The sequence below is a fragment of the Spermophilus citellus genome, assembly GCF_964194105.1.
Source record: "Spermophilus citellus genome assembly, chromosome: 6".
NCBI lineage: Eukaryota > Metazoa > Chordata > Mammalia > Rodentia > Sciuridae > Spermophilus > Spermophilus citellus.
This window is the reverse complement of record NC_138187.1, coordinates 160677642-160702920: the sequence shown is the minus strand read 5'-3', so window position 1 is coordinate 160702920 and position 25279 is coordinate 160677642. Positions and strand designations below refer to the sequence as shown.

The 25279-nt window shown below is 44.9% G+C and overlaps 1 protein-coding gene across 1 annotated transcript; it reads left to right on the top strand.

The window, feature by feature from the left end:
* Nucleotides 1–3006: 3006 nt before the first annotated feature.
* LOC308651205 (putative dimethylaniline monooxygenase [N-oxide-forming] 6) lies at nucleotides 3007–22444 on the top strand (the record flags this gene model as incomplete). Its single annotated transcript, XM_081298156.1, is given in 9 exon segments — nucleotides 3007–3138; nucleotides 7575–7763; nucleotides 10470–10632; nucleotides 11718–11752; nucleotides 11756–11860; nucleotides 13640–13839; nucleotides 16938–17293; nucleotides 20462–20534; nucleotides 22099–22444. Coding segments are annotated over 9 exon segments (1599 nt in total).
* Nucleotides 22445–25279: the final 2835 nt, after the last annotated feature.

Here is a 25279-nt window from a genome sequence, read left to right as displayed (position 1 = left end):
GCCTGAGCCTGTTCATTTGCAGGGCAGGGGTGGCAGCAAGAAGGTGGGGTGGGAGACAAGGAAGGGACAGTTGGCTGCTCTGCCCTCTGCCTGCCCATCAACCGGCCTCCCTACTTGGTCCAGAACTTCCTCCTGGCTAGCCCGAGGGGTCACTAAAGGTGATGAACCATAACTCCCCATTTGGGAAACTTTCGAAAAAGAGAATGCTGAGTTTTCCTCTCTGCCTCCCTCCTTCTAGCCCTGGGATGAGACAGAACTGGCTAGGACTGGCTTGGGGGAGGGTTATCTCTGTAGGAAGAATGGGCCTCGGAGCAGATGTGATGGATTGAAGCCTAAGGATTTGCAAATTACAATCTGTCAAGGCCGCTGGCTGTGCTTGTGGATCCCCTAAGACTCCCTTAAGTCCAGAAAAATACAAAAAATGGGAATTACAAAACGTAAAGTCATCTGGAAAATCTCCCCAAACCCTCACAAATCCTAAAATAATCAGCCTGTCCGGCAAGCACCATGGCTTCCCTCAACTTGAAAGCCCTTAGTTCTCCAATCCCTAGTCTGCTGCCCGGGGAAGCCAGGCACCAGGCAGCCTGTTCAAACCGCCCTGCTCTGGGTGACAGCCACACTGTAGACCACCGAAGAGCTGAGGTCTGCAGAGGACTCCAGAGACTGAGCAGGCAGCTGCTCTTGTCTCATCTCCCATACCGAACTCTTCATCAGTAACCAGAGGAGGGACAGCCTTCTTAAACCTCTTCCCGCTTCCCATGACCAGATGGAGCTCCACAATTTCAAAGCACACCTCACTCTCTAAGTTGCTGGTCAGCCTTTCACTGAGAGCATACTTGTTGAATGCCTGCTGTGAGCTTAGCTGGGTCCCAGGCAGAGGAATGAGAAATGAGTAAGGCTTGTCTTTGGGTTGAAGAAGCTCAGGGCCTCATTGTTGAGATGTGGCAGAGTCAAACAACAGCGTAGGATGCTGTGAAACTGATTAGAAAATTTGGGAGGTCAGAAGAAGGAGGGTCTGGTAGAAACTGAATTATTAGGAAAAATTAATTACCCTGCTCTGGCTCCTTCCTGCACTGCAAGGACTTAGAAAGTTAAAAACTGCTCTTCAAAGACTGCTTTGCAGGTAGAGCTTGCAGGCAACTTAGGCAGACACCTGGGCCTGGAGCAAAGGGAAGCAAAGGCTGAGTTTTCTTGCCTCTGCACGGGCAAGCATGGTTCACCAGCCGGGTTTACTCAGCAAGCCTCACGGCACACTTCCTGAGGTGGAGGCATCTGCAGTGACCCCAGTAGTGCCCTGCCTGCTGGATGTGATTCCAGTGTGACCTCACCTGTCCTGTGGCAGCCCCCTGGTTTCTGCTCCTAGAGCCCTGCCTCCTCTCCTTCCCAGTGTTCTGACATTACCCTCGCCTCTCTGGCCTATGTTGTTGCAACCCGTCCTGGCCAGCCTCCAAATCTCATCTTGTCTGATCTCATCACTTCCATGTTCAGAATTTCCCAGAACCTAGAAAATGGTGTCCAAACCCTTGAGTATAGCGCTGCAGTGTCCTCCACAACCTGTGACCCCTCATCTTCTGCTATTCCTGTCGCCTGAAGTCCAGCAATCCCAGGCCCACTGCCCCTCACTGGGTCACACCCCCCTTGCTCGTTTGTACGTTGGCACACTTTTCTCTTTGTTTGCTGCACACTCCTTGCCCCTTCTCTGGCTGGAAAGATTTATCCTTCCCTTGACCCTCAGCCTCTTCTCACTTTCTCTTAAAGTCGTTCATTCTTATTCTTCTCCCAGGCGGATTTAGATGCTCCTTCCTGAGTCCTGGCTGCACTGAACCCAGCTCACTGTCACACGAACCTTCTCTGTCTCTTGGAATGTTCCAGGTGGAAACTCCGTCTGCTGGCCCCGGAGCCCCTAAGACCCTGTTGAAATGCTTGACATGTGGTAGGCACTTGCCAAAGTAGAAGGAATGGCGGAAGGGAGGCAGGTGGGGAGGAAGATGAGGGGGGGACGGCAGGGATGGAAAGAGGTGGCAGCCAGAGATGAGATTCAGTGGCTCTGCAATTCTGTCCTTTGCATCTCCAGTTTTACAAACTCATCACCTACAAGAGTTAGCTCGGCTCCTCACATTCAGACCTTCCTATGTTTCCAGAAATCTGAGCCCCGTTGGTGCAACAAAACTAGCCCAGGTGCATCGAGTTTGTTTATACATACTATAGTTTCAAAGCAAAAATAAATAATCGTCATTGTTCCCTTAATCTCCCAGGGATTTACCTTACAGCTCTGGGGAGCACATTGGTCACTGTTTGGCCCTTTGGAACCAGGACTAGGGGCCTCGCTCAGCCCTCCCCCAGCCTTTTCTTCCTTTGCTCCCCTCCCCTCCCTGTTCTCCTCTCATTACTGCCATTCTCAGTCCTTCTCCACCAGATTTCACCAGGACTCCACACAATGAAGAATACAAAGAAAGAGGAATTTTTACTTTAAGAGCAATAACTCCTCCCCCTTTTCTCAGTTTTTCCATCAAAAGACATTGTTAAAAGCCATCCCTTCCACATCTAGACAACCGCTGGTCCTCCGGGAGGGAAGGAGGCTGATCAGGAGGTGAGGCCTCTTTCAGTCAGGCATTCGTTGTGCGTGGAGGGGATCTGGCATAGAGGATTTTGTGTAGGTTCACACCTAGTTCTGACCCCTTCATTTGTTAGCTCTAAACCTTGAAGAAGTAATTTTGAATTCAAGGTATCAAAGCTTCCTTTGCAATTGAGAGCACAGGATTGGTGATCTTCCTGCGTAACATTCACTGATGGCTATACTTTTGGCATACTGAATAATCAGGAGATGCCAAATTTCGTTATCTTATTATAGTAAAATGGGACAAATAATGAGCATCGACTGTAAACGTGCCTCTATGCCTTCTTGTGCTAAGGTGAGGATCCTGACACGCAAACCTTTTCACTGAGAAACCCTGTCAACTCACACTCTTCTGAAGAAGTCCTTTCCAGACTCTGCTACAGGCGACCATGGCCAAGAGGGTGGCCATCGTTGGAGCTGGCGTCAGTGGCTTGGCCGCCATTCGGTGCTGCCTGGAGGAGGGGCTGGAGCCCACCTGCTTTGAGAGGAGCGATGACATTGGAGGGCTGTGGAAGTTCTCGGTGAGTGGCACATCTCTGGGACACCAGGGGAAGGGGACGGGTTCCCAGTGCAGAACAAATCTGATTAGTTCTAATTCAGAGCCAGACAGCAGACCACAGAAGCCCCCGATCTGGAAAGTAAAATCTTACCTCTCCTGTCACACTAACATCTGACCACTCAAAACTACTTCAAAGCAGCAAGACTATGACTTCTCCACTCATCAGGCATCGCCCGCCATGGTGGGATCTAGCCCTCCAGGATACAGAGGGTGCAGGTGTCAGCAATGAGATAAAAACACGCTACCTCCTTCCCAGGTCGCTGAAAGGCTTCTGTCAATCACTTCTCTTAAAGGTTAAGAATCAGGTGAAAAAAAAAAAAAGATAAACAAATCTGAACTGAGACCAGAAGGCCTGAGTTCTAGTCTCAGCCCTTAGGTTTTCCTAGGCAAGTTGTTTTCCTTTCTGGACCTTGAATACTCATTTGTTAAAAAGAGAAGTTGGAAGATAGGTTCCCTCTAATGAGCTTCCCATTTCTAACAGAATATGAGTCTATGATTAATGTACATCTATGATGAGATACAAGTGATTATAAATGCTGATTATGTAAGTGGCTATTGGTTATCTATTGATTCCAAACCCAGAGAGAAAAATGGTGGTCTTTGCTATTTGATCATTTGTAGAAATGACATGGATTTCAAAAGCCAGGTTTGGAGAGGCTTCTAGCCTTTGTGTCCTGACTCTCCCATTGTGACTGTGACTGAATGTGGATGGTTTGTTTGTGTTTGGCTTGAAGACATTAAACCCACATCCTTTGTCCTATAACCATCTTCCATTGCTAGTTATTGTCCAACCTGCATCAATGGACTCCTTGGATAGAATTGATCAGTGCTAATTCAAAACACGTCTGTATTCATCTCAAAAGGTGTGTGGCTTTTGTCTTTATTTATTTATTTATTGTTGCTTTACATCTTTGTTCCTATTAAATCAAAAGTATTACACAAGGTCCCTAATTTTGTTTTCCATTACAGAATAATCAAGAGTTAATTTTTTTTCAAAAATCCCATTCTCTCACATTTGCATTTGCTTAATTTTCTTAAACTAAATCATGAAGTGGCTCTCTACCATCTCTTCAATAACGTCTAAATGCCGAAGGAGGCTCTCTTCTGGCAGGGTTTGCGCCAGGAATGAGATGTAAATATGTGGCATGACCCGTCTACTAAAGGTCCCATCCACTGGAGGAAGCAAGCCATAATATAAGGCCACAGTTCTTTGGAAGCCAATGGGCAAAACTCATTTAACTGGCAAAACATTTATTGAAAGTCGTTAGGTCCAGGGCTGGGGTTGTGGTTCAGGGATAGAGCTCTCACCTAGCACTCGCAGGGCCCTGGGTTCGATCCTCAGCACCACATAAAAATAAGTAAATAAAATAAAGGTATTGTGTCCGACTACAACTAAAATAAATATATATATAAATATAATATAAATATAAAATAAATATAAATATATATAATATATATATATATAAAGTCATTAGGTCCAAATGCACAAGTTGAATTGCCGTTGAGACTAAGGCTCACTTTGTGTGACATGGCAGACATTTTAATACATTAAATTACAGGTTGAAACCCAGGATTTCACCAGGAGTGTTAGGGGGCAAAACCCCAAAATGTACACATTTCAAAATAGATTTGGCCCTAAGAATTTCCAATAAAAGATGATTGAGCTTTATAACAACAAGATAACCCGGGAGACTGTCAACAGGCAAAGGCCTTGACATTTTAGAAGTGGACTAGGGAAATCTTAGTGGGTCCAAAGACAATTCCTGAGCCTTGAAGGATGTCCTCAGGAAGTAAAGGACCACTGTGAGATGGGATTCCAGAGAGAGCCGTTCCTACTCAGTGGCAGTCATCAGGTGAGCCAGCCCCAGTACCCCAGGGCATCAACAGTCCCTGAAAGGCACAGAGAAGGCGTAAACTCCTGCATCCAGGGAAGAACCCACATGTTACTGCTGCCAGCAGATCAGGAAGTTTATGGGAGCAGTAAGTGACATCAGTAAGATGCAGAATCAGACTCGTGTGACCCACTGTAAATGCAAAATCCTACTCAGAGGCCTAGTGGGGATGTGAACGCATCCAAATACCTGAAACTTTAGCCTCCTCAACGCACCCCACCCCTTCTTTCTTTTCTGAGGAAAGTTGTGTTGGCACAACATCTGTTTCAACAGGGATCTTTTAAAATGTGTTATATAAGCTTTTATCCTGCAAACCTCACACAAGGTGTGAGGAAAGACAGAAACCTGATAACTCAGAACTTTTCACTAGGTGCTTTTCTGAGAAATGGAAACCACGTGGGGTTTAAACACTAACAACCTGAATGTGAGAAAGTTTTAAGTTTCAGACACCCCATATAGGGCCTCAGGGCCTCAAAAGGTTTTATCGTTACTGCAATAAGACATTGTCCAATGTGCAATGGATTAGTGTCATTTTGATCGCAAAAAGAAAAACAATAGAACTGGACTATGTGGACATTTTTTCCCACTGATTAATTTATCCACTCAACCAATGTGGGCTAAGTACACTACGTGCAGGGTGTTGTCAGGCTATCGCTGCACCAGGGAGCCTGTATCATAAAAGCAGAGAGAAAACCAGGGTTAAAATAGCAGAATGAAGACTTGGGTACAGCGTAAAGGCAGCAGGTGGAGGTGGAGGAGACTCAGTACTGGTGAGAGGGGAGGGAAGCAAGCGCAAGGAGGCAGGACAGGTGGACAGAGATGCAGTAAGGGGGAAAAGCAGGCCAGAGTGCTGGAGAGTCAGCCCCTGACCTTGCCCTGAGTCCTTATGTCCTAGGACGAGGAGGGAAGAACACAGATTCCGAGGCCGGCAGTGATAAGGTCCCGGCAGCGGCGTGGACCTCTGGTCCAGGACAAGGCGTCCCAGAAGAGGCAGAGGCAGCCTGTGCCTGCCCACTGGCTCAGGCCTCTCCACGTGCTGAAATAACGAGATGCGGGCCCTGGAGCATTGTGGTTATATAACATGTTTTCTTTTCCTCTGTTTGAAGAACAGTTTTTGAGGGTAAATTCCAAATGTTTTTTTTTTTTTTTTTTCTCTGTGTTAAGATTGGCTGGGGTCAAGGGATAGGAACAGAGAGTCATTCAAGATGAAAATAATCCCAGACTTTTCACCTCTGTTTCCCAGAGCAGAGTCCTGGAGTCCCCGTCCCCAGCCCAGGGCTCCGCCCTCCCGCCTGTCCAGGGGCATCTGAGGCCTCGTCCCCCCTCTTCTCCCAGCCAAGGGTGGAAGACACTATCCGAGAGCAACCAGGACGCACTCAGACCCGAGCCCTGGGCCAGGAGACTTTGTGCCTTTTTCCCAACTCTACAAAATTTCAAAGTAGACGGTCTGAGACACACAGCAACCGCAGTGGAGGAAGCTTGTGTTTTCAACTTGAGAAGAGACACAGGCAGCCCCCGGCCCCCAGAGACACCCGCCTCGCCCCTTTCCAGCAGTGTGTCTCCTCGCCCAGGGGTTAGTTAGCTGGGGTGGGAGAAGACAGACCACAGGGGGGAGCCCCCTCCCCCATTGCACAAGAGTTCCACAAGCCTTGGAGGCTGCCAGCCTTCTCATGGGTTCTCGGGGCAGTACACCGCGTACACTTCTACCCTGTCCTTGCCACAGAGAGGAAACGTTTATTTCCAGTTGAGCTTTAGACTGTCTCTCAACATGAAGCCACGCTTCAATGACACAATGGCTTTAAAATGGAGTACCAAGATTTAACCTGAGTTGTAAGGCCTCTGGCTTCCTGTGCTTCTTTGGGGAAGAGGGAATACCAACAACTGGTGAGTTCAAGACGTCTTCCAGGACAGAGTCCACTGACTGTAGGGTTCTCAGACTGCGCTTCCTGGGCCAGCAACAGGAGCTGCTCCTGGAACCTTAGACGCCCCACCCCCCCAGGCCCTGCCTCAGGCGCACGAGATCTGAAACTCTGGTGGTGGGACCAGGAACCTGTTCTGAGGCACCCGTCCTCCCGGGGACCCATCATATCAGAGCTGACGAGCCACCTCAGTATGGGGTTCTGGGGCCATTGAAGTCCCCGCTGGATGTCCGTGCAGCAACCAAACAGGCCAAGAGCCACAGCCTCCTTTGGATTGTTTTGATGTTGTTTCTTAACATAAGCCTGAGACCAGAACACCGTGGTGCAAGATCAGAAGAGGAAGAGACTAAGGGACTCCAAGAGCGGAGCTGACCTTGGGGCAATCGGGATAGGAAGGTTCACGTGGAAGACGGCCGGGTTCTGTGCCAGGCTCTGGGTGCAGGCTTCCAGCCCACGTCTCACAGAGAACTTTTAACTTTTGCTTTTTTTTTTTTTCATATTCAAAAGGCTGTAGTCAAATAAGAGTGGAATATTCTCAGGGGAACACCCTCTTTGGCCACCTCTTAAAGCCTGGTTGCTGTTCCTAGGAGCACGCAGAGGAAGGCAGAGCCAGCATTTACCGGTCCGTCTTCACCAACTCTTCCAAAGAGATGATGTGCTTCCCAGACTTCCCGTACCCCGACGACTACCCCAACTACATGCACCACAGCAAGCTCCAGGAGTACCTCAGGGCCTTCGCTCACGCCAAGAGCCTCCTAGGACACATACGGTTTGAGGTGGGTCCTTGGGACTTGCACGGCTGCTGTTCACGTGGGGTACAGGCTGGAGAAGGGGGCATCTGCCGTGGAAAGCAGAGCTTAGTGCTCCCAACCTCTCCAACCAGCTGTTGGTTCAGATGATAAAACACTCACTGGGGTTTTTGCTCTCAGGCTCATCCCCCACTAGTCTCCTAGAGCTTCCAAAACACCTTAGAAAACGCTGGAGGCTGAGATCCCATAAGACTGCCCTTCCCACCCACAGGCTCTGATGTTTGGGAAATAACCCAAACTTCTCTAGCCCGTATTTCAAATTCTGTGGGTTCAATGTCAATGAGCTGTGACTCAGGGGAGTGTGGCTTGGGCTAGGAATTCTAACACTTTGAACAGGTACAACTTAGGGTCTGACAGAGTCAGGGCCATCCTTCACCCCCTGGCTCACTGCATTTCTCCTTGAAGAGTCATAAAGGCGATGACACGAAGTGCTGTTTCTGTGATGAGGATGTTTTATGCTTATTTGAAACCCTTGGCCTCAATTACAACTGTTCAGTGCACACACAGAGAATGGGCAAAATAATCAGCAAAATTATGGGTTGGGGTCCTATTTACGTAAGAATTTACCTGGAGTAGTTCCAAACACACAGCTAAAATAAAACTTTCTAGTTGTCATTTCATTCCACTCATTTACTCGTTGCACTCATTCGTTTCACTTATTTATGATATTCCAAATGCCCGAGGTGCCTCACTTTAGACATTAATGAAGTTCCCAACATGGGGTCTGCACTGTGCTGTATGTTGTGTGTCCAAAAGAACAGCCAGAGACTCAGCCCTGAATAAACTCGGATCAAAACAAATATGTAAATGTGAACATTTAGAGTAAGTGACAACGTAAGGTTTAAGTGACAATTTGAATCAAAAGAGGAAAGTTTAAAGAGCTGTCCATAGTTCATAAAGAAAATAACACTATGGAGATCATAAAGCAAGAGTGTACTTTGGGGCTGGGCATGGTGGTGCACACCTGTAATCCCAGTGACAGAGGAGGCTGAGGCAGGAGGATCACAAGTTCAAGGCCAGCCCCAGCAACTAAGCAAGGCTCTAATCAATTTAGTGAGACCCTGCCTCAAAATGAAAAATAAAAAAAGTTTACTGGGAATGTGGCTCAGTAGTAAAGCATTTCTGGGTTCAACCCCAAGTACCAAAAAATAAGAAAGATACACTTTGAGGAAGGAACTTTTCTAAAAAAAATAAAATTTTAGTTGGTAGGTGTTGGGTTAGTGAGTGACATGACTGAAATTATGGAGGGGAAAGTGACCCACTTATACAGAGAAGAGTGAGCAAACCAAGTTGGCCCAGAGGGAGATCAGATCAGTTAGGAGAGGTTTAGCCACATACATCAGTAAAGCTGCATGTTCCGTGGCTTTAAAAACAATGAGGGTGACTGTGCAGCCATGTAAATCAAACCTGGGTTGGGTCCATCCCACCACAGCTATCAAGGTCTTCACCATTTTAGCATGAAGTTATATCATCAAGGCACCTCACCACCCAAAACAGCTGCTGGAACTCAAGTCATCACAACCATCTTCTAGGGAAGGAAAAAGAGGAGGGGATGAGGGGCAAAAGAATGTTCTCTAGCTGAATCAGCGCCCTTCACAGACTCCCCTGGAGAGTCTATCCAGCGCTGTCTGCTTACATTTCAGAGCCTGAGAAGTGTATCCCTTTGCTGGTTATTGGGTCACTCCAAACAAAACCAGGGTTCAGTTGGTAAGGGAGGAGGGGAATAGATAGTGGGGAAGCCACTAGCAAAGTGGGACTATTGGAAAATAAGGCTAAAAAAGTAAATTGGAACAAAATCATGTGGACTTTTAATTATGGCACTAGATGTGTAAAATGGATCCTGTGAAGTAACTGAAATAATTTTGAGCAGGAGACAGAATCAATGTGATCTTTAGAAAGACCATTGTGATGAGCAGGCCCGTGGCGATCAGAGGACGGAAGACAGGCTCCTTAGAGACCCTTGCAGCAACCTGTGCACGGGGTTATCAGAACTGGACCCAAGGCCACGTTAGAGTCAGGAAAACCAAGAGAACAAGAGTGAGATTTGAGATAAGGGTTTGTTTGGCTTCAGAGGAGAATGAAGAAATACCACACAGAACACGCCGTGGGTGTGTAGCCGGGTGGCTGGCAGGTTCATGTCATCTTCAAAGAAATGCAAAATGGAAACCAATTTGGGAGAAAATGTAAGTAGATCATCATAAAAACACAGCAGGTAGCCCTCCGGGATGGCAGGAAGGAGTCCACGGTGATGCACGTGAGCTCAGCCTGTGGGAGTTGCTCCTGTTTCCAAGGGAGAGCCTCTGCGTCCACGGGAACACACCATCTGTAGCACGCAGATGCCAGCCAGGGAGGGCAGGAAGCCACGTCAAGGGGTGGCGTGAGCATCGCCTGGATTGTTCCAAGGCACCAGTCACAAAAGGCTCGATGTCAGTTATCCCCAATCAACTAATGAGGTGTCAGAAAGACAGAAATACCAGGGGTGATGTTCCTTATGCAATCTGAAGACTCACTGAAGATTTGCCTTGACTCCTATCTTAATCTTTCCATACATTTCCCAATGGCCAGGAAAGCTCACAACAATGATTTCTTCCACAGAAAATACTGCAAGAAAGAAAGAAAGAAAAAAAAACATAAAAATTATAAATAAAAGGAACGTTTCTGGTTTTCTTTAAGACTCTGGTTACCAGTGTCAAGAAATGTCCTGGCTTCCTAGTCACTGGCCAATGGACGGTTGTTACTGAGAAGGACGGGAAGCAGGAATCTACTGTTTTTGACGCTGTGATGATTTGCTCAGGACATCACGTGTACCCCAATCTGCCAACGGATTCTTTTCCTGGTAAGTATGAAAAAAATGTGTAATAATCTGGGGCTCATATGCAAACGTCAGGGTTGACAACAGATCTTTCAGTAGATGGGACCTAATTGTTCTTAAGTTACCAGAGATTTCAGAAGGAAAACCATTTCAGTCTGACGATAGGCTAAACATAAACTCCTGGGTTAGGAGAGTCAAAGATGTTCAAGTCAGAGGTCGGACAGACACGAGCTCTTATTTCACAGACAGTGACCACTCAATAGAAGTTCTGATGACACAAGGGGTCTCAGAGTGGAGCGCATTCAAAAAAGTAGAGTCCAGCTAGCAAATAATTTAAAGAAAGGCACATTTTCTTATTTATAGGAAAACCCCTAAGACTCTAAATTCATCTTCCTCCACACTTTGCAGATTGATTTTTGTAATCCCAGTGGTTTGGGAGTGTGTGTGTGCTTGTGGGGTGTGTATAGAGGCACACTCCTGGGCCGTCCCAAAGTGGCAAATGTCACAGCCTCTCTGCCCCCTCTACTACTCTTCTTTCCTTCTCTGCAAAAGGAACACAGTGCCCTCAAAGATACAGTCCCATTTCCAGGCATGAGGTCCACAGGACAAAAAAAGTGTGAAAGTTCATGAAAAATGGAAGACCCAACTGTGGATGTTAGTGGGCAGTAGATGCAGCAGTTAGTTGTGTGCGGTCAGAACTCCTGGGCTTCACTCCCTATTGCTCCAGCGCCTGACCACTGAAGCTCTTGGTCCCCAATTTCTTCACCTCTTAAAATAGAGATATCAATGCTGACCATTCAGGGCTGTTATCCAGAGTCGATTGTTAAAAACATGACAAGCACTTAGCAGAGGATCCAGCCCACAGTAAGCACTGCATACGCATTAACTACTATTATATGATTGTCCAAAACAGAAATTCTAACACCTTGAGATGTTAAGACACCAGAGGTGATTATTTGTGGGCTTAGTGTCAAGAACTAAATGGGGAAGGAACGTCAGTTAGGGAATTTTTAAAATTAAGGCTGATAATAGGCTTTTAAAAAAAATAGTAAAAAACGGAGTCTTCACAATTTCCAAAAATCACTCAAACCCCTCCCCGTTGCACCTAGGCCTAGAGCAGTTACAAGGCAACTACCTCCACAGCTGAGATTACAAGGGCCCAGAAGCCTTCAAGGGGAAGAGGGTCCTTGTGATCGGCCTGGGGAACTCGGGATCCGACATTGCTGTTGAGCTCAGTCGCCTGGCTGCACAGGTACGTGACCTAATGGGTTTGGGGAAGAACACACACTAAATCAACAGCCTGGGCCCTGACGATGGTGTCCGCCATGTCATACCACCTGCTGATGCGCCCTTTAAGTCAAGGAGGCCCTGACACATCTGCACGGGCAGAAAGGTAATGTGGCCCGGGCCGGGAAGAAAGTTCCTTCTGTTGAGACCTGAGGTGAGTGTCCAGGCATAATTACATGAGTAAGTGTGTCTATGCAGGTTTCTGTGTTAATTTTATGTTCTGATCGCCTCCCCATCAGTCGGTTCCTAATCAGGCCCTATCTGTATTATTTGTCACACTATTTCCCAGCACCTACCACAAGAAAGGTACCGCCTCTGTTCTGAAGTTCTGGGACAGGCACACGGTTTGGTTTTGGCGACCGCTTATTCCTTCGTGACAACCAGTGTTCAGTAAATATTGGGTCCTTATTATGGGTCCGAACTCTGTTATGCTAAAAAGACAGGCGTAGTTAGAGCAGTTCCTGACTTCAAGGCCGGGAGAGGAGGGGTGGACAGGGCACGAGACACGCGTGGACCATCATGAAAGGCAGGGTTAGTCTCCCAGTGGGACAAGTGTGGCCACAGCCGCACCATGAAAGGCACCTACCCCCAGGCCGAGCTGCACGGGACCAGCTGACCCACGCTTGACTGGCCCTGAAGAAACCCAGTGTATTTTTAAGGAGACAAGTACTCAATAAATAAACTCTTAAATGGATGTAAATAAAATCTAAAGTGTTTTAAAGCTAAAAATCCCCTCAAGTTGTCACAAGGAGGGTAGAACAGACCAGAGGCCAGACTCGCCTTTGTTAGAAAGCCCAGGACTCCTGGGGGAGGTGCAAGGGGAGGACGGGGGAAGGACACAAGGGAAGGACACTGGGCACAGAGAACAGAATTACTCCATGGTGTCTCCGTGGCCTCGTTTCATGTAGAGATTCAGCTGCACCTTTCCCTTCAGCCCGCCTCCTTCTACCACCCACCCTCCTGGGGCTCCCAGACCCCCGTCTTGGTCCATGAGTAGGTAGGAGTAAACGTGCCATAGCTGAATACTTCCTGTTCCAAGAGGCAGGTTCTCATCCTGTCAACACTATCACCAGCCCTCTGGGCAGGGAGAAGGGATCCTGCCTCCACCTACTTTCAATTATGGACTTTTTTCATCCAGACCCTCGCCTTTGAAAGGTTTCAGTCAGTTTTATTTTGGTTTGGTTTGGTTTGGATATTTTTGTTGGTTTGTTGTTTGTGGTTTTCTTATGTGACCAGAAGACCTGACCAGAACCATTTTAGAGGAGGACAAGTTTATTTGGTGCTCATGGTTTCAGAGGTCTCAGTCCATAAGGAGCCAATTCTGTCGCTCTTGGCCTGAGGTGAGGTACAACATCATGGTGGACAGTGTGGCAGAGGAAAGCAGCTCAGGATATGACAACCAGGAAGCAGAGACAGCTCCCCTCACCACAAGCAAAATATCAACCCCAAGGGCACGCCCCCATGACCCCCCTCCACCAGCCACATCCTACCTGCTGAGTTACCATCCAATTAATCCCTACCCGTGGATTTATGCACTGATTAGGTTAAGGCTCTCATAACCTCTGAAATTTCTTGCATTGCCTCCCACATGAGCTTTGGGGAGAGACCTAATTTCTAAACCATAGCAGAAGGTGTTCCTATCTAAATATTGAGGGACATATGTAGAAGTGTCCAGAGAAATTGAGTCATATTTGCTTATTTCTTACAAAGTGATACTGAAATCTGTGTTGCCTTTCCCTTCCAGGTCATTATCAGCACCAGAAGTGGTTCCTGGGTCATGAGCCGGGTTTGGGATGACGGCTACCCTTGGGACATGGTGTATGTTACCCGCTTTGCCTCCTTTCTCCGGAATATCCTTCCATCATTTGTCTCTGACTGGTTATACGTCAAGAAGATGAACACGTGGTTTAAGCATGAGAACTATGGCCTGGTGCCTTTAAATCGGTACTACAAATAGTATATATTTTATCTTTCAAAAAGCAGGGCACTAGTTAACCGAATTCTTTCTCTCTCGACCCCACTGTCATTGTCTCATTGAGTCGGGTGGGATTAAATTAAAAACTGCACAGGTGACACAAAAGACTGGATGATCATGTATGGGTTGGAAACCTTGTAGAGACCAGTTGGGAGAAATGTATGCAGATGAATCCGAATGGGCGTGGACCAGGCAGCTAATCCTCTGAAGAGCAGGATTCAGAGTAGCTACAAGCCATAGCATAGGGCGTGGAGGGCAGAACAAACTTTTTTTTAAGACTCTCTTGTCCATGCTTATGGGCGAATGAGGTTATCAATAACATCTGCTTCCCAAGACTCTTGTCATGTTCCATAGGATAAGAAAGATAAAAATGATTTTGTAAGCCATAGAGCATTACAAATATTGGCTCTTAGCCTCAAGGATTCTGATGCGCTTCTCAGGCACATTTAACAGAATAGTGTCAATCAACATGTCTCTACCAGTAGGAAATCTCAGAGCAAAGGTGGACGCTTCCTCCACCCCTGGCAACTGCACAGTTTTGCGAGGCAGTCAGGAGACAGGGCACCTATAAAGCAATTGTTACCGCTGTTGACCGGTGACGAGTCCTTGCTTCCCCGATGTTGAAGAATAACACCAAAGAAGCACGCCGAGGCAAGGTCAGAGGAGAAATTAGAAGTTTATTAAAGGACAGCAGAAAAGACTTCTCCCGGAGGAAGAAGGGGACCCAAGAGGTGGAATCCAGTTGGTGGGCAAATGTGTTCCCCTTTTTATAGGTTTGGTGATGAAATGTAGGTTGGAGAGCCCGAGGGGTGGGACACAGGTGGACCAAAAGGGCAGGGAGGACTTTTGGGATGGGCTTATCACTCCTCTGGGATGGGCTATCTCCAAATCTGTTGGGGGCTGTTCATTAATACTTCTTTGAGGTGGACTTTGGCCTAGGGCCTTTTCGGGACTTCGTCAACATTCCATGAATTGTCCTGTGTTTTCCCTGAGTCATTCCCAGCATGGCCTCCATTTTAGATTTCACTCGGTATTAGACCCGATTTACCTAACTACACTGACTACCTAACTTTAAATCTGGCTTCACAATGAAGGTCCATAGTGCCGATGTGACCTGTAAAATTACTAAGGTTCATTTATTTACTTCTTCTGGAGAAAAAGCCCGATACTCACTAATGAGGAAGGCCTTCTGATTAGAAAGATCAGTATGGTGGGGGGTGAGGGGGACTTTTAAGTGGGTAAGAAAAGAAAGGCTTCACTAAGAAATTTCACCTGCTGGCCATGTGGGCCAAAAAGTTCCACTGCGTGTAGAGACACCAGTTAAGGAAAAATGAGGAGGAACTGTAAATCAAGCAACAGGTTTAGGAATGAAACCCTGATCCAAAGCATTTATCCTACCCCGTCTCACTGACTGCTATATCCCTCGTGAAAAATTAATGTTGACTTTACACCTTTAAAATAGATACGTTTAACACAAAAGGCATTCCAAAGCTTGAGCTGGTTAATATATTTTGTCCTATAAAAGTAACTGCAAACTATATGTTGGCTTCTCCATTTAGACAGTTAATACTCAGTTTTGGAAATCCATTCATTCTGAGAACAAAGCTCCCTCCCAGAAGAGATTCCGGGTACCCTTATCACTCCGCCTTTGCTGGAGGTGAAGGAGAACAGAACCAAAAACAGGCTTTGCTGTGACCTCCTTTCTTTTTTTCTTTTTTCTTTCTTTCTTTTTTTTTTTTTTTTTTTTGTGTGTGTAAGGAAAAAAGAGGTTACAGAGTTACAGAGGTGGAAAACTGTGGAAATACACAGAGATAAATTTTAACATTTAAACAGTTTCTTGGTATATGAGATACTTAGAGGAAATTCCAGAATCCCTGAAGGAAACTTAAGTCAACATGAAATATGTTGTCATAAAAAATATCATTCCTAGAATTTTGGCAACCAAAGCACAGTATCTAAGTTGTTATTTTTTGTTTTGTGACCAGAGCTGAAGGAAGAAAACCAAACATGGCAATAAAACACTTACCACACATCTTTAAAATCTTCCCTACACAAGACCTTAAAATTGTAATAATGATTCACTTACAGTAATTGTGCAGGCATGTGCCGGGTGCAGTTCAAAGTGCTCTCTAGATAATTGTTCATTTAGTTCTCACAAGAACCCTATGAAGAAGATACTAGGATTCTCCCCTTTGTACACATAAGAAAACAAATAGAAGCAACAACCGGAAAAGTCGGAGCTGTCACGCCCTTGGGCCATGTGGCTTCGGTGTCTACACTCTTAAGCACTTTATTATGTCTAGAAGTGGTTTTATTCTATCTAGTGAATCGCCAAGTCGTAAAAGCACCCGTAAGAGAAGGCTCAAGTTTCAAGGGTCAAAAAAGGAAGCTCCAACAACATCTTAAGAATTGTCACAGATGTAAGAAGGGAACTTCCCAAGAGACTTCTGTGACCTTCATGCTAATGGTTAGCGGATCAAATTTGGTAACAGTGCTGTAAGCAGCTGCAGATATTTCTTGGAAATGAAGTATTTTTTAACATTTTTTCCACATTTTTTATTGGTGCATTACAGTTGTACGTATTGATGGGATTAATTGTGACATATTCATACATGCACACAATATAACACTAGAATTTGGCCAATATCACTCTCCAACATTTAAAAATAGTTCTCTAGGTGGCTAGCTTGAGCTGAGAATCATAGCTCTCACAGACAATGGTCTTGAAGTTATTGAGCATATCTAATATGCATTAAATTTGTAATAAAAATGTGTCAAATGAATGCATATCAGATCTCTTTTCTACTGGTTATAAGGAATTTTTCATGCCTTATAAACATTAATTTATTCATTTAAAAATGTCACAGTGGCTTTATTAAATAGTAACAGGTAACTATTCACAAAATCGCTAATCAACCACTAATCATAAAGCTAGTGACTGGACCATCACACACGTTCTTTATGTTTTCTTTCCTTAGTGCAGACATGCATGCTTTAAACATGACTTCAGCTGTTGCTTGGAAAGGAGGTGTTTCACAGCAAGGCTGTTTGCCTCTCGTTTCTGCAGTCCCCTGAGGAAAGAGCCTGTGTTCAATGATGAGCTCCCGTCCCGCATCCTGTGTGGCACCGTGTCCATAAAGCCTGGGGTAAAGAAGTTCACAGAGACCTCTGCCGTGTTTGAGGACGGGACGGTGTTTGAGGCCATCGACTCTGTCATCTTCGCCACAGGCTATGGTTATGCCTACCCCTTCCTTGACGACTCCATCATCAAAAGCAGGAACAACGAGGTCACCTTGTACAAAGGCATCTTCCCGCCTCAGCTGGAGCAGTCGACCTTGGCTGTGATTGGCCTGGTCCAGTCCCTGGGGGCTGCCATCCCCACAGCTGACCTACAGGCCCGCTGGGCTGCGAAAGTGTTTGCAAGTAGGTGGGCCATCTGTATTTCATTCTTTTAGTCAATGAGCATTTATGGAGCACCTCCTGTATGCCAGGTACTGTGCTAGAAATCCAACGGGGTAAGATAAGCAGGTGCTCCTTGACTTCACAGAAGTTCATATGGGACGTGGGGGGATGCCACAACAGGGGAAGCTGTGGGGTCTTCTGGGGAGGGAAGCTGGCCAGTGACTCCATGGAACAGCATGAGGAAAGACACCAAGGTGAAGAATGACATTGCATGTGTGAGGGAGCAGAAGCATTTGGTGTAAGGGAATATAACGCAGAGGAGGGGAGTAGCAAGGGAGGAAGGGAGGTGCTAGATCACCAGGGGCAAGAAAGGCTATTAAAAAGCAGCCTGACCTTCTCACAGGGAACTGAGCAGCCTTTGCAAGGGTTCACATAAGAGAGGACAGCATGGGGTCAGTGCAATGACAGGTGCGTGGCAAAGGCGAGGAGGGCCTGGTGGGCACTGGGGCACGCTGGAGAGCTGGTGAACATCAGCTGGTGTCACTATCACAGTATCACTCTGACTCTGTGACAGTCTTCTCCCCCGCCCCTTCCTTGGTTCTAGACCCCAGGATCTCCAGGGGCTGCAAGAATTCTTATGTGAGGAGATCAAGAATATGAGAATTACATGGAGAAAGTCTCAAATATATGGATTTAATTACTCCAGTGACTAGATTAACACTAATATTGAACATGTCCTTTTATTCAAGGATTCAAGAATCTTGGTCAATGTAAATACAACCTGCCTAACAATGTTCATAAAAACTTATAAGGAATGAAGAAACTATTGCAATTATAGATTGTTTGTACATTTATGCTTTCTATAAATATTGTGGATACATACATTCCTATTTCAAATGCACCATGAGGGATGATTATTTAAATGAATGCTGCCATGAAATCTCTTCTATAGGTCCTCCTCTGTAAAATCCTTCTATTGTCCCTGTCTCTTGAAAGGCACAGCAGTGCCCAGAGCCTTGGGTTTATGGGAAGACAGGATATAGGTATAAACCTAGGAAATCTGCACAAAACAAAAGGCGTCATTTTATTCATTTAGCAAATATTTATTGAAAACCTACTGTGTGTCGGGCTCTACCTTATACTTAGGACACAACATCAGAGAGAGAAGACCCAGATTCTGACCCCTTTACTTTCTAGTGGAGCATACAGTAAATGATGGCTATAGGGTGCCACTAGGCAGAGGTAAGGTGCTCACAATGCCCAGGGCGTGCTCCTGTCTGCAAATGTCGTACTGACTTTCCTCTGGTGTTACAAATGAGCTACAGTCATCAGTCAGAAGAAGGCTCCATAGAGGTAGTAAAATTTGCAAAAACCTAAAATTCACCTGCTTTCCCTTAAAACATCCTCTGTGGCTGTGGGCTTACGTTGAAGCCCACACTTCCTCCCACTGTCTTGTTTAGCTACCATGAGCCTTAGAATGAATGGTTTTAGCACTTTGTTTCTTTTCTTGGTTTTATTCCCTGAGCTTCAGGGGTCTTGTTTAGGAAGTCAGTGCCAACCCCAATATGATGGGCGCCCTGTGTTTTCTCACAGCAGTTGCGAGGTTTCTGGCCCAAGTCCTAAGTCTTTGACCCACGTGGGTTTGACTTCTGTGGTGCAGGGTGAGAGAGAGAGCTATCTCATTTCACTCTTCCACATAGGGCTGATCAGTTTTCCCAGCACCATTTGTTAAAAAGGTTCTCCAACAAATATTTTGGGCACCTTTGTCAGATGGCTGTAAGTATGCGGTTTGTCTCTGCTTTCGATTCTGTTCCATTTGCTCTTCATGCCATTTTGATGCCAATACCATGCTGGTTTTGCTACTACACCTCTGTAGCATAATTTGAGATCAGGTGTTATGATGACTTGTGATCATTCTTCTTGCCGGCTTTGGCTATTCTGGGTCTCTGATTTTTCCAAGGGAATTTAAGGACCTACTTTTTCTAGTTGTGTGAAGAATATCATTAGTATTTTGATGTGGATTGCACTGAATCTCTATATTGCTTTTGGTAGTATGGCCATTTTGACAATATTAATTGTGCCCATCCAAGAACATGGGAGGTCTTTCCATCTTCGAAGGTCTTCTTCAATTTCTTGTTTCTGTGTTCTGTAAGTTTCATCACAGAGATCTTTCACCTCCTTGGTTAGATATTAATTCTCAAGTACTTTTTAAGGTTATTGTGAATGGGATGGGTTTTTCTGATCTCTCTTCAGCAGAATCACTGTTGGAGTATAGAAAAGCCTTTGATTTATGGGTGTTGAGCTTTTATCTGATTATTTTGCTGAATTCATTTATCAGCTCTTGAAGTCTTCTGGTGAAGTTTTTGGGGTCTTCCACAAGTAAGCTCAGTTAATCAGCAAACAAAAATAGTTTAACTTCTTTTTTTCCTTTTTGTATCCCGTTAATTTTCTTCTTTTGCCTGATTTCTCTGGCTATTGAATGGAAGTGGTGAGAGTTGATAGCCTTGTCTTATTCCTGATTTTAGAGGAAATGTTATCAGTTGTTCTGCATTCAGTATGACATTGGCTTTGAGTTCATCACAAATGGCCTTTATATGCTGAGGTTCCTTCTATCCCTAGCTTCTCCGGCATTTTTAACATGAATGGGTGCTGGATTTAACCAAAGGCCTTTTCTGTATCTAAGGAGATGATCACATGATTCTTGTCCTTAATTCCATATAAACGGTGAATTACATTGATTGATCTGCTTATGCTGAAACCCACTTGATCACGGTGTATCATTTTCTTGATGTGCTTTTGAATGCAGTTTAGCAGATTGTTCCTTGGGAAAACTTTTAGTAAGAGGATACAAACAGGAAATCTGAAGAAACCCAAAGCTATTACATGCATGAGGTGCTCCTGAGGCATGTTGAGGAACAGGCCCTCCTTGACCCTGTGGGAATGGGAGACTGGATGATTTGGAGCTCCAATATCTCTGCCATCACTGTCTCCCGCCACGGCTGCTTTGCCGTTCCCTGAGAAAGTTCATAACTTCTCGGGTCTTTGTGAACCCTTAGTCTGCTAAAGGCACCCAAAACAGCTCTTCTTAACACAAACATTTCATAAGTACTGGATGAATTCCCTCATGTGTCATTGCATACTCCTGATTTCTTTGTCTTTTCAATATTTCTCTCTTCATTTCTTTTTCAGACTCATGTACCCTACCAACCACAAATGAAATGATGGGTGACATCGATGAGAAAATGGGGAAGAAACTAAAGTGGTGAGTGCTGGCCCTGGCTGATGACAGAGTCCCAAAGTTGCCTCTGCACATAGCAAAGCACCATCGGTCTGTAATTTGTCACCCGTCAGAGTTCATGTTTTTTGAAAACCTTCTATAATCAACTGTATCAGATGGGTAATCAGTCACTAAACCTCTATTTAACTCTGGAACAAAGATTCTCTGATAGGAACAATTTTGCTCTCCAGGGAACATTTGGTAAAATCTGGTCACTGCAAGCAGGGAGGGCTTACGACTGGCCTTTACAGTTAGAGTCTGAGATGCTGCTGACCATCCTATAATGTCAGGCACAATCCACCAACCAAAGGAATATCCAGCTCAAATCAGAATAGTGCTGCTGCTGCTGCTGCTGCTGCTGAGAAATGACTCCCCAGCATTCCCCAAACGCTCCTACTCCATCAGCCCTGTCTGCCAGCAAGTTAGTTAGTTGGAAATTGTGCAGTGGCTTCTAGTTTGCTGGAATAAGAAAGCCAAGTAAAATCTTGGGTTGAACTTCCCTGCCCTAGCGTTTTCTTCCAACAGAGTTTGGCTTCAGATTCATCCAAATGTGTTTTCAAGCATAACATCAATGAGAATTGTAGAAAGTCCTGTAAATGTCTAGACGTCAGATACTTAAGTGGACTTTTCATGTTCATTACTTCTATAACAGAAGACATTTTTCAAATGATGTATCAAAAATCTGTTGAAAGGATAATTAGGTAAGGGGCACATATACAACTGTGTGGGAAGTTTCTTCCTCTTTCAAGCCTCTGATACATTAGTCCTCTAATGCCCCAAAATGGGTTCCTGCTCAGGGCCTAGAGAAGAAATGGAATCCTCAGAGGGAATACAACCTCCCACGTGACCTCATGAGGTTCTCCTAGGAGTCACGGAGGCAGGCGATCCAGTGTGCTACGATTCCTGCAGCTTGATATCCTTTCCTTTAGAGGCCAACACGAAAAAAGAGGAAGGAAATGAAGGCCTAAATGTCAATCTTATTACTTAAATGACCAACTACTCTTCCAGTTTCCTTAAGGATGAGGCCACACTCCAACTAAAAGTATGAAACAATGTACATTAATAAATGACAGCAATATTAAATTGTTCACAGGCCAATATAAAAATCAAACATTGGGGCGGATTCTATGCAAAATTGTATAAAGAATAATTGTGTTAAAGAGTAACCTCAGTTGGGCTGGGGACATAGCTCTGTGGTAGAACGCTGGCCTGGTACGTATATTCAATCTCCAATACTGCAAACCACAGTGAATTAAGTTAATCATCCACCTTGAACCAGGGGGTCAGTTTGTTCCAGGCCATGTGGTCAGAGATAAAAGAAAACTATATCAAACTCAGATAGAGATTAGGGAGAAAAATGAAAGAAAAAACTCACTTATCCAAAAATAAAAAATAAAAAAATAACTTCAAATTTGTAGGAAAAGATTGGGCTGAGGGGCATAACTAGAGGTGCTGGCCAAAACGTTATTATTCCGAGAAAAAAAATAAAGATTCATGCTTCTGTTGGCAGCTGTGACTCCTACTCAGGCACGTTCTTTTCCCTCCTCAGGTTTGGCCAGAGCCACACTTTGCAGACAGATTATATCACTTACATGGATGAGCTGGGCTCCTTCATAGGGACCAAGCCTGACATACCGTGGCTCTTCCTGACTGATCCCCGGCTGGCCCTGGAGGTCTTCTTTGGCCCCTGCAGTCCCTACCAGTTTCGACTGATGGGACCAGGGAAGTGGGAGGGGGCCAGAAATGCCATCCTGACCCAGTGGAACCGGACGCTGAGGCCAACCAGGACAAGAGCCGTCAGCGAAGCTCAGCAGCCCCATCACTTCTACAATTTGCTTAAAATGCTTTCATTCCCGCTGTTCCTTCTGGCTGTCTGGCTCACATTGTATTCATGATAAGGTCCTCTGGGTCTCAGAGTTCAGCCCAGGACTTTAATCCCCAAATAAGACACTGAGACACACAATCAATCACCAGGTAGCCCCTCCTTCCCTTCCTACAGATGGGCATTTGAACCAAAGTGGAAATAAAACAGGAAATACCCAGCTGCTCTGTTTCTGAGGAGAATCTATTCTTTTAAAAGGCTTGTCACATGCTGAACTGAAGTATGGGAATGTTTGAGAGGAGGAGAAGGAGGGGAAGTTGATTGGTATAAACAGATTTTTCCATTGGAGGAAGTGTAGTAAGCTTTGTAAAAGTATTTTATCCTGTCATATAGCATATCAACCAGTGCCTTTTCCACAATAATTAGTATTTGACAATAAATCAATATAAAGGTTTATAACAATATAACAACTTAGACAAAATGAATAAGAAATTGCTTGAAAGAGGACTGGCAGTGTGGCCCAGTGGCAGAGCGCTTGCCTTACATGCGCAAGGCCCTGGGTTCCATCCCCAGTGCTGCAAAGCAAAAAGAAAACCCACGGGGAGTTCCACTAGGAAAATCCACTGAACATGTAAGAAGCAACACTGCCAATCATATGCAAACTCTACCAGAGAATTAAAAAACACATCCCTCTCCCACTCATTGAAGAGAGCATCATCCCCTGATACCAAAGCAAGACAGACATTACAAAAAAACTAAAATGCAGATCAATATGATCAATATTTCTCTTAAATATATACACACAAATTCTTAATAGATACAACATATAATCCAGTACACAGAATGGGTAATATATCATGACATGTAGGATTTATTTCAGGAATACAATGTTGGTTTAACATTCGGTACAATTCACCATATTAATGAACTAAGAGTGAAAAACCATGTATGATCATCTTGATAGATGCAGAAAAACATCTGACAAAAGCTAACATCCACTCCTGATGAAAAAACTCTTAGCAAATAAGAATAAGAAGAAATATCCTAACTTGATAAAGCGTGTCATTAAAGAACCTACAGCTAATATCTTACCAAACAGTGAAGGACAGAATGCTGTGTTCCTAAGATCGGGAAAGAGGGACAGACTGCCCTCCCTACTCCTGTTCAGTAATATACTGGAGCTTCTAGCCAGACACAGGCAAGAAGAGGAAATAAAGGACATCCAGACTGGATGGGAGAAGTGAAACTCCTGACTCTTAGCATGATTGTCTATATAGAAATCATTGAGAAATCTACTTAAAAATACAAAAACAAATGTGCCGCAGTCTGGCTAGGCACAAATCACAAGCCACTGAAGCAGGAACAAACTTTATTTCTGAACTCCACCAGCACACTCCACACACGCTCCCCGGGAACTATCCCGAACGCCACGTGGCTCCTCCCGGAGGCAGCAACCGGAAATATCCCTCCTCAGGCACTTCCCCAACCAATGGGAACTCTCCGGGAATCCCCACGAGAACTCCAAAGTAGCGAGAACTCCAAAGCAGCGAGAACTCCAAAGCAGCAGGCCTAGGCAGACAGCAGGGGTCTAACATACACAGCTCAACATAACCATCATCATCCCAAAGGCCTGCTGGCTTCACCTCTCAACCACTCCGTACTGGCAAAAATGCCATGCATCATTCGGACTCGGCTATGGCTCTCAGCACAAATGATTGCATTTCTTTATTATTATTATTATTGATTTTTTACTTATTCTTTTTAGATATATGTGACATATTTTGCCATATTACACATGTATGGAGTATAATTTATTTTAATTAGAATCCCATTCTTGTGGTTGTACATGATATGGAGTTTCACTGCAGTGTATTCATATATGAACATAGGATACTTGATTGCATTTACATATACTAACAATAAACGATAAGAAACTGAAATTTTTTAAACTGTCATTTTATGAAAACATCCAAAATTATGAATACTCCAAATACATCTGGCATAAGCTAGGTAAGATCTATACACTAAGAACCACAAAGCATAGAAGTTAAAGAGCAAATTCGAGCTGTTCCAGACCTGGGCTGAGACTCGGCATCGCCGTAATGTCAGTCCTCAGTGCGATACTAACCAAATTCCCCCACAGTCTTTCTAAGAAACTACAAGTGGATTCTAAAGTCCAGGAATGCCGCAGACCTAAGTTGCCAAAACAATTCCGAAGGGGAAAAGAAAATAACTAATTTGGAATTCTGACCTTCCCTTATTTCAAAACTCACTATTCTGTGAAGCTACAGTAATCAAGGCAGTATGTTATTGGGATAAAGATAAACCATTAGGCCTTAGAAAAGAAAAGACTTCTCTAGCAGTCAGAGAAATGCAAATCAAAACCACCCTAAGATACCATTTCACTCCAGTAAGATTGGCAGCCACTATGAAGTCAAACAACAACAAGTGCTGGAGAGGATGTGGAGAAAAGGGTACACTTGTACATTGCTGGTGGGACTGCAAATTGGTGCGGCCAATTTGGAAAGCAGTTTGGAGATTCCTGGGAAAGATGGGAATGGAACCACCATTTGACCCTGCTATTGCCCTTCTTGGACTATTCCCTGAAGACCTTAAAAGAGCATGCTACAGGGATACTGCCACATCGATGTTCATAGCAGCACAATTCACAATTGCTAGACTGTGGAACCAACCCAGATGCCCCTCAGTAGATGAATGGATAAAAAAAATGTGGCATCTATACACAATGGAGTACTATGCAGCAATAAAAAATGACAAAATCATAGAATTTGCAGGGAAATGGACAGCACTAGAGCAGATTATGCTTAGTGAAGCTAGCCAATCCCTAAAAAACAAGTGCCAAATGTCTTCTTTGATATAATGAGAGCAAATATGAACAGAGCAGGGA